Here is a 17,290-nt window from a genome sequence, read left to right as displayed (position 1 = left end):
AAACGTTTTTAAAATATGCTAAATACTACATGTTATGATGCTCTGAAATTGACCTTATCAAAAAACCTTTTTAAATATTGAAAACACATTAGATTTATTTGTGTACGCTTGCCACGCACTTCACTTTTTCCAGTCGCCTAACAGTGTAACAATAGGTGGTATATTTGTGCTTAAAATGTTTGTTTCCTTGCGAGGAAGAAGATCCTTCATGAATGAAGGCACGTGACCAAACACGATGACGTCTGGCTTCGATACAAGAGAAAGGAATCAACAAGGAGAGCACGAGCTGGCATTTGGAAGCGCTATCGCTTCTGTCAGTGAAACCGACATTTAACTGAGCCTCTAATGTTTGCTCACCGTCGTGACGGTAGAAGAAGAGGAGCTTGACAGCAGCAGCTTCGGAGAGCGTCATTTTTAAGTCAGGTGGGTCTGTAAACCAAACAGAGTCGGTGTTGTTATGCTGAGTGTGCATGCCTTCGCCTCGCCGCTGACAAGCTGGCCGCGGCTAGCTCCGTGGGCTAGCATACCTAGCCTCGCAACACCGACCCTCGTCAAGGTAGCCTGACGTACATCAGACGTGGGCTTTCAAACTAAGAGTGTCCGCATTCACTCGACCGGTAAAACACACGCGTCCCCGCGAGTGATGGGTTTATTTTGAAAAGGATGTACCGGAAATGCTTGTGTAGTCGTTGGGAACCGACGACGCTCGAGCTCCTACTATGCTGAGATGGCAGCTAATCTTTTGTACGCGCTCGTGAGCTCCGATTAAAAAAAAAAAAAAAAAAAAAAACAAACAAAAAAAATGTCATTCAGATTTTGGGGTTGACGTCGCGAGGCAGCGAGCCGCTTCGCGCCTAAACGGCGATTTCCTCCCTCAGGTTGAGGAATCGCTCGTGGCGCTGTAATGCTACAGTTATAGTAGGAAGGCTGAGCACGGGGATTTCCTCGCCTGCTTGTTTTGTAGGCGGGGAGTTGTTTGCCACTTTCACAAGCAGGCGTTGCGAGGTTGGAGACAAGAGTCGTGGAATGTCAGAACTGTGTAACTAGGTTACCTTTGTGATCAATAGTTTGGCCGCGGCGTCCACTGTATCGCAGCGCTTCTGTGGTGGTTTGTCAACTCATGCGCTTCTTTGCTGTTCAAACCTGCTGCTTCATCACCTCGTTGTGAAAAAAAAAAAAAAAAAAGAAGGAGCAAGAGCGAGCCGAGGCAGCGGTTTAGCGAGATCAGGTTGGTTTTTTCATTATTTTTCCCCTCATGACATTTCTGTCAAACATGAATGTGATGGTTAAAATCGGAGCAATGTGTGGTGCTTTGTGTGCGGCTTTAAAATGCAATGCGTTGATTTAATCTGTTAGGAAAATGCTTCCAGTAACCATCGTTTCGTATTGAATTGGTTCACCTGAAGTGACAATTCATTTAACCACTGGTTAAATTGTAACAATGGGAGAGCTACACAAAACCCCGCCGTCCTTGGCTTTTTATAATACCAGACAGTTAACCACAGTATTATTTTATCATCAGAGCCAATAAACAAGTAGCGGTATTTTTTTTTATCGTGCTGAATCATCACAATGATGTATTTAGACGTTCTCAGAATCCACCCCGAAATATGGCACCACCGGACAAAGGTCTGCTCGGTGGATAAGGGTCGATGTTTATCACCAAGCCGCCGTTATTAAAGAGATGGATCGAAATGGTGCTGATCTGTCGTGCAAGTCGGTCATCAAACCATGAGCATCAAGTGATGACCATCATGCATTTATCAATAGCCTCATCTACATTCAGCAGAGAATGTGCATTTTATTGCAGTGCTGTCATGATGTACATCAACAAACAGGGTGTGAGTACATTTAGACTAAGTGCTTAAGTGTCAAGTGCGATGTCAAATCCATTTTAAAAATGCATGATAAGCAATATATTATGCCTGTGTTGTTATAATGGAGTTCTGCAATGAGTGGCTGTTTAAATTGGGTCATGTGTAATTATGGGATGTATGGGAAGTTGAAAACAACACATAATTTAGGTAGTATTTGAAATGAAATGCTGCTGTAGGAAATAGGTATTTTGGTGTGTGTGGTGTGCTGTAAATGCCTTATTTCTTGTTATTGAATGATATGCTAAATACTATAGAGTACCAGCTTGCTTGTGGCATTATTTAATGCAGTATAACACTTCATTTCTTTTATTTTGGGTTGGCAGATGCTCTTGTTTCCCTGTGTGTGACATGATGAAATTTGCTGCCTATTAGAGTGCACGCTTATGGAGGGAAGGTAATGAATTATCCATGGAGAATCTCTGTGCAATTTGAAAAGTCACCTTGGAAACTGTTGAGCATATATAGGCAGGGCTAAACAGATAGAAGTTGCCCATTCTTGCTCAGATATCCAACTTATTTCATCATCTCTGTTCATGCGAGCAGGGCATTGAAGTGTGTTTAGCAGACAGGCCAGCCCTACATCAGAAGCTCGGCTTTGCAATAAAGCGTAATGCCCATCTCTGCCTTTCTCTGCAGGTAACCAGAACAGATGAGGGCCCATATAAGAGCCCGATGGGGATGGCAATTGTGTGTGGATGGAGGCAGGGAGTGGTGGGGATCAGCTCTGAGATTTATAGCCTCTTGCATTGAGGTAGCGAAGATAAAATAAGGCTGGGTACCACAGAGGTGAACCGAGTGCACAACTCATACCCAGTGGCGTTGCTCAGAATGGGCAGGCGGTGGAGGGGAGAGGAGGATATTTGAGGTTGATGAAACACGAGGCAAGACTTTACACAGCATAGAGCATAGTCTGGCCACCAACACCTCTGTATGGCCAACACAGATGTGCCCTGGGAGTAGTTACGCCTATTCAGGACAATTAATAGCCTCCAGAAAGGAACACAAATGTGGGATTTGTCCACAAAAGTGCTGCTTAAGCTGCACGGGGAAATGGGAATGCCTGGAAGGAAGGGAGAAAAAGATCAATATAGTTTTTTTCCCCCCTTTTTTTTTGCAATAGGGAGGGAATGTTGGTGATGAAACCTCTTGCAAGTGTAGTGCGGATTATGATTGCTTAGCATTGCGATATGCCCGCTCCACTTCTCAAAGTAATACTTTCATCCAGACAGAGTAGCAAGTGTGTTTGATGAATTTCTGTTTGGAACTTGAGTTAGACTTGGCATGTTCATTACCGCTCTCCGTGTGTTTATAATTTAGATAAGCCAATGTTGGACAGAACATGGAGAGCATAAGCACCAGAGCCGTGCACCGGCTGCTGTTTTTCATGTAACCTACTTTTATCTCGGCTGATTAATGTTTGAGACACATCAGCGTTGAACTGACATTAAAAACAAGTGATTTAACCGTACCTATTCTTGTTCAAGAAGCTATGTAAAAATGATACCAGTGAACGACACAGGGAAGACAAAAACAGTTTCCAGGCATTTTTGAGAATTTTAGGAGACAAAATTCTCCCTATGTTCTGATATATTCTGGATATGTATAAACAATTTTAAGGAGGTTAAAGATAGTGAGACCTTGTTCTAAGATAAGCAGTGTGTAACCCACATTGTAAAAGGAGCTCAGGCAGATCATTAAACTGACACTAGTACTGCCTGTATTATTTCTGGACATAAGTAACAGATTCTTTGGAAATGAGTGTGGGTTTCCCAAATAAATGCCTACTTTATTTGTACTCTACCTGATTAAATTAAGCTATGCAGCAGGATGCAGCATTTATATATTTTTGTTTTTATCACTTGCTTTGTCCAGCCAGTTTAATTTACAAAATGCTAACAATCAAATTTTATAAATATGAGGTATTGATTTATATTTTTAAAAATCCTAATTTACAAAAGCAAAGTGACACAAATAAAAGATATAAAAGGGTATTTGTTTGGTAATTATTCAGTTATGTGTTATTTAGCTGTGGTACACAGTGAGCAGAAAGAAGGAGAGTATTTCAGCTCATCTATGGATGAACACACTGGGTGCTGTGGGGATCAAACTTGTGACCTTACCCTTTCAAAAAAATGTTTTAAACCATTAGACCATTTAACCATATTTTTTTTTTCCTTCTACATTCTTTGATCAAATTTGTAATGGAGGATGGTTACATAGAGAACGCCACAGATTGCATTAATCAGTAGAGGTTGAGTTAAAATTCTTACTGAACGCATTGTTATTAATTCAGGCTGTATTCTCCTCTGACGTAATTGGGTTTTTTTTTTTTTGGACAACCACATGAAGTGTGAGGCTCCATCAAATATCCTGTAGGCAGACATCATCAATCACTTGGCATAATTTGAACTGAGCGCTGGCAGTGTTATTAATAGAAATTAGCATCTTTGTTACTTTCAGGTAATAACTGACTGCACTTGAATCAAAGCACTCCACAGGAAAAGTAAGATGATACATTTGTTTTCTTTAGTTTTTTTTGTTTTTGTTTTTAATTCAGTGATGCTGCTGAGCTCTGTTTGTTTGATGGCCTTTTCACAGAATGGTGTTTTAATTGAAGATAAATCATAGCTGTGCAGTGATACCAATCAAAGACGTGGATTAATTCAGTATTAATTTACTTTCACTAGCATTAAAATGTGTTGAACTGCTCTAGTTTAGCCTTTTGTGCTGCAAATGCTGTGTTGTAGCTGTGGGGTCAATGCGATATGCTTTTAATATGTATGCAACCAGTGTAGTAAAGCTCCTGATATTTTGCCGTGTGTGGGTTGCCTGCAACCCATACTTCCTCTGCCAGTGCAAGGCCGAAGTATCAAGAGCTATTCTCTTCCTGTTTAATCAAGTCCTCCAGGCAGATGCTGTGGAAGGCCAGTGAAGTCTCTTCTCCTGTCCAATTGCTCTTATAACAGAGAAGCTGTGAAAGTAAACAGCAGCTACTGAGCTTGGAGATAGATTCTGTATGTATGGAATAGATTGGTAAATGCAAACCGGTCTAACCCGAGTCCCTTTAAATAAGCTTCACATTATCAGTGATTTCAGAAAATACAAAATCACTTGAGGGCTGTGATTCATGTTTTCACTTTAGACCACATGAACTGGATGCAAATTCCAGACATGAATGTACCACATGCTCCTCTGCATGGTATAACCTACTAGGTTCCATATGGGACTTTGAGTGCCAACGTTTATTATAGCACATCATGTTATGGTGTCTATTTTCACATTTTGACAAATGATCAGTGTTCAGTCCTGCATATCCAACTGTACGAAAACTATGATTATCAAATGTGGAATATTGTGCACCAGGAAGCTACGTGAAGTTACAGAATATCTACAGATATGTATCTTTTATCTCTTTATTGTCTGGGAAAAGTAGAACAGAATTAATTTGTTTGACTAGATAATTGTTAGCCTAAAACCTTAATCCTGAAAGTGCTTGCTCGTGGTGGGAACTGTTGGGTCTCTGTAAATAATTTTATAAGGAGTACGGTCTAGACCTGCTCTATATTGAAAAGTGTCCTGAGATAACTTCTGTTATGATTTGGCGCAATACAAATAAAATGTAATTGAATTTAATTATTTTAGTTTAGGAATTATTGAACTATTTAGCATTTTAAATGTAAATGTAACTATTATGATTATTATCTTCTTTACATTGACTTCTCATCAATATAATCGTGTTGCAAAAATTATCCAGGGTGAGAATTATCAGTTGTAATTTTGATTATTTAAAAACAATAATTAGAAACCTGTAGGCTACATCGTGACTGACCCAGGTTTGGTTTCAAATAAATAATGAGTGTCTAATCATGGGCGCCCATGCACTTTCTCCCTGGGTTCGTTATGCAGCAGGTAGAAATTCACTGTGTTCAGTCTTTTTCAAGTCTCCACTTACAATTTGTGGTAAAAGGGAGTAAGAGTCACTAAATCCTCAGATAAAACATCAATCACAAATTTTGTTTCAGAACAAATTTCTATTAATGTTTATTATAGTGATTAAATCTCATATTCAGCACCTGTCTTTTTATCTATGTTGACTTGCAGGTGACAACAGACTATTGCTAACAACTGTTTAATTAATCAATTATAGTCATACTGTGTATATATTCTTCTAAGGGTCAGCCAATCCAAAAGGCAGGCAGAAGATTTTTGATAACTGCTATTTCAGCGTTGCCGTGAACCTCCGCTGGTCAAAAGTATTGGCTTAGTATTTCCCCTCTACTACAAGCGTATCACATTTCCCTCTGAAAGCCGCTGAATGATTTCCCCTCTTCCTCTTTTTGTCACTCTTATTTCACGCTCTAAATACTTAGTAGTTAATAGCTTCCCTCCCTTCTTCCCATCGTACCTTTCTCTCACACAGACACACTCGCACACCGTTTTTCTCCATGCACAAGTTTACATCGGTCTTCCAGTAACTCTTCCAGAGCTATCAGTGGAGTCTGGTTTTTAATTTGCAGTTAAATGGCGCCCAACACATGCAGCCTGCTTGATAATTGACTTCACTCAGCTGAAGGGAGGAATGATTAGATCTGAATATCTAGGCGATCTTTTCAACTCCAAACGAGAAGGGAGGGAGTAAAAGTAGTGGCTCTGATCTGGCATGAAGTGTTGAGAATGGCTATTTATGGCATACAGGGTGACAAGGTTGGATGACTGCATTAAGCATCTCCACCCTGGTAGAGCAAGTGGACAAGAAAGCAAATAAGCACAAAGCATAAATTAATGAGCCGCAGCATCGTGAGAAAGTGCTGACATTTCTTTTATTTTTCTTCACACTCTTATCTCATCATGTGCTTTTTCAGTATCTTTGTGGTCATCGTCATTCTATTTCCTGCGGAAAGTCCATGATAATGGAGCGAGAGGCTACAAGTCTCATACATTATTGATCAGGGAAACTGAATAGGTGTTCGTACTGACTTCACATCCAGCTCCTTTCTTTTGTGTTGTGTTAATGGTCTAAGATGTGCAGGTTTTTGCAAAGACAATGGATTGAAAACAAGGCTAAGCTGTCCTATCATCTGAGGCCTAATTTACATTTGGACCATTTGTCTCTTCTCTTGGCTTTACAAGTCTGGATTGGTCAAAGCAGAGGAACTAAAACATTTTTAAACTAGGCATATGAGCAAAATGAGCCACATTGTGCGTCCTTCTCTTTTTTGGAGTGAAATGCATTGTTTGGTGTGAGATGATATTCAGCTGTTAGTTTCACAGAACTGAGTTGCCATTGTTGGATGCTGCCTGTGCTTTTCCTGAAAACAGTCTTTCATCAGCATGCACCTCCACTGTCTAGTTTTTATTCACTTCATTAGCAAGCTGCCAGTGCCAAGTGCCTCGGACGCTTCTTTTCAGGAATTGATCATGACAAGTTAAATTTCTATGTGCTTGTGTGGTTTTCTGGTTAACTGTCTCTGTGTGGATACATGTGCATGTGATTATCTATGTGATATAGAATCCACTCTCATGTCTCGGTAAAGCCTGCGCCCCGTTAGTCCTCCCCAGCCATGTTTAGTATTCAGAGAGCAGGCGCTGTCGTAATCTGGATTCTGAGGCAGGTTGCTGGGGTTTTTGTTTGCTCTTATGGCCCTGATAATCTTGTTACACTGCTGTCAAGTGGAGCTGGCTCTCCCTGCAGCCCTGAACCACCATGCGTGCCACCTCGAGTACCAGAAATCCACCCCCACTCGCCTACCCGTCTCTCCCACCCCCCCACTCGCCGCCCCCACCAGCCTGCCGCCATTTTGAGACAGCCGTTGATGGAAGAGCCTTGGATGTATCCTTGAAGAATCACCTCCTGAGCATCTTTATTCAGCTTCCCACCCCCGCCCCCTGTCTGCCACCCCCACCTTAGGCAGCCAACGACAGTGATAAATATTCATCAGGGGGACGCAGTGCATGGATGCTATAGCCTCGGTTCCCCCTCAACAAAGGGTCCCCTAGCTAATGGTGTCCATCCTTGGCAGCCCCCCTGGAGAGCTCCTGTGGAGGCGATGAGATCATTAAAGCACGACACGGGCTCAAGGCCGGACCTATCATGTCACATCAGCATTTATCCCACCAGTCCCCCCCCTCCCTTGAGTCTCAACCTAAGCCGACCCCACCTTCGCGAGCTGCCCTCTATAGATCTAGATGAACACAGACAGCTTTTGAAGGGTGGCTGGGTTGCTCGCGTCGTGTTAGTTCAACTTCACAACTTCCTAATTGGCACCTTGGTTTTGGTCCTTGCTGAGATCAGTATTTTTTTTTTTTACTCCTCAACCTGTTCTTCTCAAGCTCCTCCAAATGTGTCGAGCGTGCATTTTTCACAAGGCTGTTTGCTCTCTCTCTCTCTCTTTTCTTCTCACCCTCTCTCTCTCTTTTCTCTGTCCGTCTCTCTCACCATCCCCTCCTTCCCTTTCTCTGGGTGACCACACTCAGCAATTTCTATTTCCTGTGGGTGTGATGTCTCTCCTCCACAAGCAATCAGCTCTGATTTGTCAGCGTTCTTCCAGGCGATTCATAAAAATTCAGCAAGCCCTTACAAAAGACGTCTGTGTCCCTGCGCTTGCTCCCTACCTCTGCTGCCCCTGTGCTCCGAGCTGCAGCTTCCGCCTCCTGCTCCTCCTGCTAGGCGCACACAAAAGACCTGAAATCATTAATAGGAAATAATAAATGCGTACAAGAAAGACATTGGTGTGTTCTGTTCTCGATGGGGACTATTTAGAGGGTGTACTTGTCAAATGCAAGGGCATTCTCAAATCAGTGCAGCAAGTATGACATGTCTCTGCCACTTTATTTTTTTTTATTTTATTTTGGGGGGGGGAGAAATTACAGGTGTGTTTTTCATTTCTTCTTGTCTGTGTGTGTTTGTGTGAGCAAGCCTCTTTGTCTTTGTGAGGTATGACATGCCTGGTAGTGGAAGGGAGCAGCTGTGCATTGGACCTTGTCTGTGTTGTGCTGCCATGCCCTGTCATTGGTAGCCGTCTGTTGGCAGCAGCCTGTGCTGGAGGGTTGCAGCCTGGGCGCAATCCTTCCACAGTGTCATATGGTGAGCTTTCAACCATGCCAAGCCATGCCTACTATGTTACCCTACCACAGCTGTGTGACCAAATATGCCTCTCCAACCTGGACAATGTGCCATCTCTCTGCATTTTCAAGATTCCAACTGGTTATTGAACAATGTTGGGTCTAGGCGGCTGAGGGGAAAATGACAGGCTTATGTGAAATTTGGAAGAAGCAGCCTTTTTTCCTGCTCTCATCCCAGTAGCTATTAGTGGAGTACTTTCCTGTCTATTTGTCCATTATCTGTGCATCATCAGGCAGACCATTATCCCATTATGTTTTGCATCTGTGGTCCAAATGCTTACTGGAAATGAGTCACCACAAAGGCCGGTGAAAGGTAGGTGTTACTATCAGTCAGCTATTCATAGCCAGCCCAACAGGGATGAAAGTATCACATTTAAAAAGTCCTCTGCAGAACGTGAAAGGCTTTTTATATGGGCATCTGCAGCACTGAGAAGCATTGCTGTTTTATTATGAGCCAGAGGACTTTTTGAAGTGAAAGCATCAAGAATGCGAGTCACAATCTGACCTCATGTTATGTCCCCAGCCTGTGTGATAGTGTCGTATTCAGGTCATTTTTAACAAGCGTCTGTCTCTCCCTGTTTGGCTCAGGTGACCAGTCCACCTGTAGCACCCTTTTGTTGCCATGGAAATATCCTGGCCATCTTAGTGCACTTCAGAGCTAAGACTCGTCTCTTTACACCCCCCCCCCCCAACCCCTTTCTGAGCATTCTGCACACATCATACATATACATGACGACTGGCTTAGTGGGCATGTAGGTTATAAACACATGCACACACTTGACAGTAGTTCTTTTTTAGGGATTATTTTGTTTCTTGTTTTGATGCAAAAAAAAGTTGTAAGAGCCCACATGCATTTGTTTATGTGCTCAACACAAACATACTGTGCCGGGCTGTGTAAATCAGCTTACAGAGGCAATGTGCTGGCTGGGCTGACTGTGGTGGGTGCCTGTGTCGCTGACACAGCATTTACCGTGTGTAGTGTAAAGCACCCAGGGCCAGAACAGCGTGTGTGTTTATGTGTGTGCGTACTTATCCTGAGACAGAGCTCAGACGGTGGAGGGCACCCAACCTTCTGTCTGACTTAACACCAGTAGGTTAGATTTCTCGCCTGCACGGCTTCTCTTGGTGTTCCCTCAGTACTGACATGACAGAATAAACTGCAGTGCAGACCTGTTATTCTGGATGGTAAATGAAGCTCTGCAGTAGTTACAGCATATATCACCTTTTTATTAATTTACTGGATTATAGTCACACAGCAGCCACATCTGTGTCTGACAGTGTGACTGTCTAGACTAGCTTGTACAGTAGATGAAAGTCTGCCCTGTGTCCCTCCAGTTGATGTATTTTAGCTCAGGTCGTATGTACAGTAGAAAGACTGAAGGCTTTGTTGTAGTCCATCCACGTCCTCGGCTGTTTCTGCTGTGAGAGGCTGCACTTAATGAAAGTGACTTCACTTGAGTTTTGTTTTCCAAGAAATCGTTGTGAATCGCTGCCAGCCAACTAAATGTCATCCTCCTTGTGACTTGCCACGCTGCAGTTTGAATGCAGTGCAGGATTCAAGCGAAAGACATTATGTTGGAGGGGGAAATGCATACCACCACGTTATTTGTTCGTAGTGGCAGGTGCAGTTATAGTCCAGGTACCACTCGCTGAACGGACTTGGCATCACTTACAAGGAAGTGTTATGTCCTTGACCCACTTTGTGCCTTGTGTATTTGAAGGACTTAGTCATGCTGTAGCTTCTCTGCCAGAAAATACTTTCTTGTGAATTGCACGTAAATGTTTTTCCTCCAAGCTTTCTTTTTTTTTTTTCTGGTGGCATAGTTCTACATACTGATGGCGGCTTTTCTTATCCACAGACCAACCAGCAGTACAGGTGGACCCGGCTCTTGTGGCATGACTACCACAAACAAGGGAAACAAGGCCTTGAAGGTAATTAGCATGCATGAATTAAATTTGTCAAAGTGGGAAAAAATGGTAGCTGCCAAATGTTAAATGCTAATATAAAACCCAACACTAACAAATCCCCATCCCCAGGTGAAGCGGGAGCCAGGGGAAAATGGCACCAGCCTGACAGACGACGAGCTGGTGACCATGTCAGTCCGGGAGCTGAACCAGCATTTACGAGGCCTGACGAAGGAGGAAATCCTTCCAGCTGAAGCAGCGGCGGCGTACCCTGAAGAACCGGGGCTATGCTGCCAGCTGCCGGGTGAAGCGTGTCACCCAGAAAGAGGAGCTGGAGAAGCAAAAGGCTCAGCTGCAGCAGGAAGTGGACAAGCTGGCCACAGAGAATGCCAGCATGAAGGTGGAGCTGGACGCTCTGCGTTCAAAGTATGAGGCCCTGCAGAGCTTTGCCAGGACTGTGGCCCGCAACCCCGTCACCTCAGCCAGGGGACCCATGGCGTCTGTCATAGGGCCCCTCATCCCTGGTAAAGTAGGTGCCACCAGCGTCATCACCATCGTCAAATCCAAAACGGAGGCTCGATCGTAGTAGCAGAAAGGGGCGGGAGGAAGATTTTCAAGACTAAACTAGTCAGTGCATTGTAACATGGCGCATGCAGGATTACCTGTGTAAGTTCTCAGTTTTAACCCTTGTCACTAACACTAACAATATGCTTCCCAAATTCACTCTCAAAGTATGACTCAGCAGTCTGCACCTGTCAGCAGACATATTGTGCTTTAGGGTGACACAATCAAATTGTACGCAGTCGGTGACTGAAGAATGGCGACCTATTGGCAATACTGAAATGTTTCATTTAAAAAGCAGATTGTAGGTACAAATATTCAAGAAGGCAATATTTGGTGTTAAAAAGTACAAAGTGGCATCAAGTTCAGACTGTTAACAGCTTGTTGGTTTTTGATAGGGGACAGTATGTGTTGTCTGTTTCCTTAAGACTGAGCACTGAGATTTTTCCGTCCTAAGAATTGGCATTTTTAAAGTCTCCAAAACAACCAGTGTGATAATAAATTACAGACATTACTCCAACATAAGCCGAAGAAAGAGCCAGCACATATCTCACTATGAATCCCTTTTTGCTTGTTATTATGCACTGACTTAAAATGGGATGAATAACAAATGGTCACAAACTTTTGGTGTGGATGCTACAGATGTCTTCAAAACAGCCTGACTAACCCAAAACTAGTAAATTAGTCCCAATTTGTGATTTTGTTGGTCGTCTGTCAAGAATATAAGCATGAAATAATGCTCTCAAAATCCAGCATTCATTTCTGTTTATGCATCTGTGACAGGCTTGAATGAACTTGTCATTATCAATATGACTGGTAGATGCAATAATATATGTATGCACTGAAAATACAAAGAGGTCTTGCATATTTATGGTTAAGTGGAAACGTTAAAAATGATCAGCAGTTCTTAATGATATTGTTCCAGAGCGGAGTGCCATTCCAATATGACAAGTTTCTTCTACAATATCTGAAAACCTGAATGTTTTAACAGTAATATCCTCGTGTTTTGTGGGGACAGTGAAATCCACAAACATTTTGAAACATAATTTTTGCTCATAGAGAAAATATGTTCAAGTTGTTTTGTTTAAAAGATATATATTGCATTTTTTGTAATTACTTGTTGACAGGGCCGTCAGATATTTCCAAAAGAAAAATCTTTACACAAGCTTTACTGTTTGAATTGTTAAGGTGTAGAAAACTTTGTCTAATGTTGAGTTCTTGGTTTTTATTACTAGGTAGATTACCTTCCATTGTTTATAGAAATACAGATAAAGAAAATGTAAAAAAAAAAAATCCTGTGACATCTTTTTTGCAATTGTACCGAAAGTGGCTTACTATTGAAGTCTGATAGCTTTTTTCTAGTGACTAGGCGCGTACTGTGGGGTAGCGCGTGATGTGATGTGTAAGTGACAAGTTGGCAGTGTCGTTCACTGTATAGATGTCAATGCTGTGCTATTTAAAACAAATCTGTAGAGCTAAACTAGGTGGTGTAAACAAGGTCAATTGTCTTTGTGCGTATTGGCATCTGTGATATCCTCCGCTTCCTTGGTGTTAGTTACAAATCATATCGTCATTAAGAGTTTACCACATTTGAGCCATGTAAGACAGAATTGGGTGAAACGGCATTAGTGAACATTAACTCAAAAGACTTTTACCTGAAGCTCAAAAGTGATACTGTCACTTGGAAAAAAAAAACTGAATAATGGTTTCGCCTGGTGCTGGATGCCCTCTAAATACATCCTCTTTAACCTCAAAGTAAATGACTTCTTCATTGTTGGGGGAAATTTCATTATCCTATTCATTCCAGCCACCTAATTGGTATGAATTAAATCGCAGGAATAGAAATTAATAGCCCATCAAATTTCGCTTTTGACAGGCTAAATGTAACGTGAAGTTAGCAGTTTTGTAGTTTACCTGTGGACGTGTTTTTTTTTTTTTTTTTTTTCTTCTTCCCTCTCCTCCAAATGCTGTTGAAAAATCAATAAGAAGATTGCATCAGTTGAAAATTAACAGCCAAATGGTGCAGCATCACTTGTGTAAATTTATCCACTGGTCTTCAGATTGTCAGATTAAAAAGCGGTAGGGTTTGTATGCACTAAGCTCCTGCTTGTTTTGCTCAGGACAAAACAGGTCACTCGAAAAATGAACAAACCATTCTAAATAAGAAGGGAAAGGGAGGCAAGGATGGCAGCTCTGTTCATTTTTTTGTCTCCTTTTTTTTTTATAATAAGCATGTCATAAAGGGCTTCAATCCACACTCGGAACGAGACACAGCACGACCACGTAGAATTACAATCAACAGCAGCTGCCAGCAGCGCTCCTTCTGTGCCAAGTGTCGCGTCACTCTCCTGCTCCTCTAAAAGGAATTTAAAAGTGAAGGAGTTTTTACACCTCAAGGTGAAAGCAGTCGTGCAATGACATTAAAACAGAATGCACTTCATCCAGATCTCACTCTCCTGCTGGTCAGAATGTCTTATGGTGTCGGCAAGTTGTTAATCTTAACAGTCACTCTCAAAACTCCGTGCCAGACCTGGGTGCTGGTTATACTGTCTGTGCGCAAGTATCCTATCCTCACTTTGTCAACATGCTTAGCTATCTACATTGACTGGTTAACTGTGGGAAAATATATATCTGACTCTTGACATAGCCCAGTATTGATGTTGGCGTCCTTATTGCTGTGGCAAGTCTTGTGGAGTGAATCTTTTTTCGTGTCAAGTGTCTTTAAAGGTGTTCGAGTGGCACCGTCGACCAATCCTCTCAATCTCCGCTAGAGAATGACGAGTCTCTCTCTCTCTCTCTCTCACACACACACACATACAGGTGTATAATATGTAGCTACAGTAGGTATTAATGACCATTGTGAAAAAGTGACCCTTAATATGCAACTCAGTGGAAAGGTGTGAAAGAGTAGATGTAAGAGTAATCAATATTGTCAAAGTGACTATGGTCTGTTATTTAATAATTCTTGCTGTTTTGTAGTTTTCTTTTGTAAAACGTGTTTTCATTTTGCCCTCACATTTTTGAAATCCCTAAACGGAAGAAGCAATTGGCCCTTGTTTATGGTAGCTAGCAGGTTAAAACCGTAATAGCGTGCAGCGTTTTTTTAAAAAGAATCATGGAACAGTTGCACTTAAGCCTTACTCACTAATTACTCTGGTCTTTTTAAACTAGCTGAATTACAGGATCCATAAATTGGACTTGGATATCTGACTGAAAGATATTGCTATTAATTAAATGTTGGTGCACTGAGTGAAATGGATGCTACAGTAGATTCTGTCACAAGGGCCACTTGCAATATTTTCCTTTCTTTGGTATGCGTGTGTGTGTGTGCGTGTGTTTTGTACGTTTGAGGTTCCTCTGCTGCTACACCAGTCATTAATGCTCATTGTTTGCTGTAGCATCATCCACAGCATTTCTGTTTCTCATTATGTGTTGAGTGTGTATTTGAAATTGATCTTAACACTGTAATTTGTTCTGCAGATTTCCTTTTTAATTCGTTATGGCTTTTTTTATTTTCTTGTTTTTTTTGTGTTGTTTTTTTTTTTTTTTTTTTACAAACAACATGTTAGAGAGGATAAATAACAGCACTTGTGTGGCAGTTGAATTTAATAGCTCTCAAGACATTGGCTTTTTTTTTTTTTTCTCATGAAATTATGCTTTGTATACAGTTGACTGTGCAGGTTTTTTCCTCTTACTCCATGGAGTTGGGTCTGTGTTTCAAAGGTATGAAAATCTGACTAAAGCGAGTAATACAAAGTTAATAATCTGTTTTGTTATTTTTCTGTATGGGTTGTAATAAAATATTGCAGTACTTTGTATGAAAACAGACAATAGTTAATTGTAACTATTTATAAATTAAATTATTGTACTTTTTGCAATCTGTAGATAAGTACTATGTATTCATATATACAGTAACAACTGTGGATTTAAACGTGATTCTCTGAGGTGTCTAAGTTATTGATGTATATATTGTATGTTTGTTGATACAGCTTACTTTATTTTCTATAAGACCAATAAAAATGTTTTGAAAAAGGATTTTAAGCACTACTTCTTTGTCTTTGGAGGCGTTTTAAACACTGTTGAAATTGGGTTTTGTCATATTCTGTGGCGTCATTGACCCAGTTTGATACTTGTAAAAATAAACTGGCGGGGAAGGCTTTTTTGCCGTCCAGGGTGGGTTTTAGAAGACAGCGATCATTTAGATGGCACGATTTCTTTTTCTGTGATCCAAAAAAAGCCGTTGGGCGACCCACTTTGGCTAACCTCAGTGGACATATTTTTGGCCCGACACGAGTAAAACATTAGAGTCATGAAGGATGTCTAGGTGTGCTTGTCCTAGATTAGGAGGAGTAGTGAGTTAGTCATCTGTGCTCCCTATGGGCCTCCTAAACCCCCCCGACCCCTCTCTCTGTCTCAGCGCACCTCATCAAACATCACCCCTCCTCAGCAAGCGTTTCAACCCCAGCACATTCAAAACACATCTCATGAGAGAACATGCAGAGACAAAGAGACAGATGGCTGAAGACAGGCTGCATCTTACCACTCCATCCTGCAGGGCAAGTCTAAACCCCAGTGCCTCTGCACTGCCACACTGTGGTATTGTTCTTCCCTTTAAATGGAGGAGGCTCCTACAGGTCTGTGTGACCTGTGCCTTAAAACAGGCTCCTCTTCCTCCTCGGATGCCTGCCCCAGACAAAACCGGATGGCCTCTGAAGAGTTGATTAATTTGGCGGGTTGGGTTTAAGGTGAGCTGGTGGGCAATCTAGGACAGCATTCTTCATCTTCACCCACTTCTGCAGCAGGTGCCTGCCCCAGTTCTCCGACCACAGCCCCGCTGTACAATTAATGTTGCCATCCCCATCAGCAAAGGCCGTTCATTTAGCACGTCTTACACTGCCAAAAGCTTGGCATGGGGCTCCTCTGCTGCAAAATGTCATCACGGCAGAGGACATGCGTGTTTGTGGGAGATACTACACTGGGCGAGAGGTGTGTGTTTTCCTCTTGCACATCAGCAGTTATTTGAATAACTCGCAGCTGCTTTGATGGTGCATATGAGGGACCAACACCAACTCCTATCCTCATATCAAACACCATGATTTGTCAAACAGTCAGTGCTTTTCCAGCAATAAGACAAAAAGCCAGTGTGCATTCCTGCCAGATAAAAGACTCCAGACTACTGGAGAGGCAAGACTACAGACACAAGGCTATTAAATAGATCACAGTTTAGCGTTATGTGGGTCTGGGTTTCCCTCTGCTGGCACTTGTGTGTAAAGACTTTGTGTGATTTAACAGGGTTTTTCCACAAGATGACGCCACAGTCTCCTAATAGCAGGATTTCCCTTACACTACACATATTTACTGTATCAAACAGAGAAAGGCATTCATTTCACCCCACTTGTTGAAGTCTGAAATATTCCCCCTAAAAAACTATTCCTGTGATCTGTTCTAACAAGATGGAAGTCCCATATTGTTCTTATGGGTGGGCAAATTGTGACTTTCTGTTTAAATCTTATACCAGTGGTGGAAGAAGTATTCAGATTCAGAAAGTACCAAAAATAAAAGTACTAATTTTGCAGGATAACCAGATTTAGAATATTAGTATATTTTCATCATAGAAGGTGGTAAAGAGCTATTTCATTTTTTTATAGTGCTAGGTAGTTTAAGCTATAATGATAAATCATAATCTATTATTTGATTTATATTTTGTATTAATAATCCAAATCTGCAAAGTAACTAAAGCTAAATTAAATGTAGGGAAGTAAAAAAAATATACAATATAATATTTCCCTCCAAAAAGTACAAAGTGGCATCAAATGAGGATACTC

The 17,290-nt window shown here is 41.6% G+C and overlaps 1 protein-coding gene across 1 annotated transcript; it reads left to right on the top strand.

Annotated features, from left to right (window-relative positions):
- The first annotated feature begins 222 nt into the window (after nucleotides 1–222).
- LOC127356429 (transcription factor MafG-like) lies at nucleotides 223–15,500 on the top strand. Its single transcript, XM_051388156.1, is given in 4 exon segments — nucleotides 223–423; nucleotides 10,859–10,931; nucleotides 11,037–11,150; nucleotides 11,152–15,500. Coding segments are annotated over 3 exon segments (489 nt in total). The 5' UTR covers nucleotides 223–423; nucleotides 10,859–10,895; the 3' UTR covers nucleotides 11,491–15,500.
- The last annotated feature ends 1,790 nt before the right edge of the window (nucleotides 15,501–17,290 follow it).

This window comes from Dicentrarchus labrax, unplaced genomic scaffold (genome assembly GCF_905237075.1).
Source record: "Dicentrarchus labrax unplaced genomic scaffold, dlabrax2021, whole genome shotgun sequence".
Classification (NCBI taxonomy): domain Eukaryota; kingdom Metazoa; phylum Chordata; class Actinopteri; family Moronidae; genus Dicentrarchus; species Dicentrarchus labrax.
This window is presented reverse-complemented; position numbering and strand designations above follow the sequence as displayed.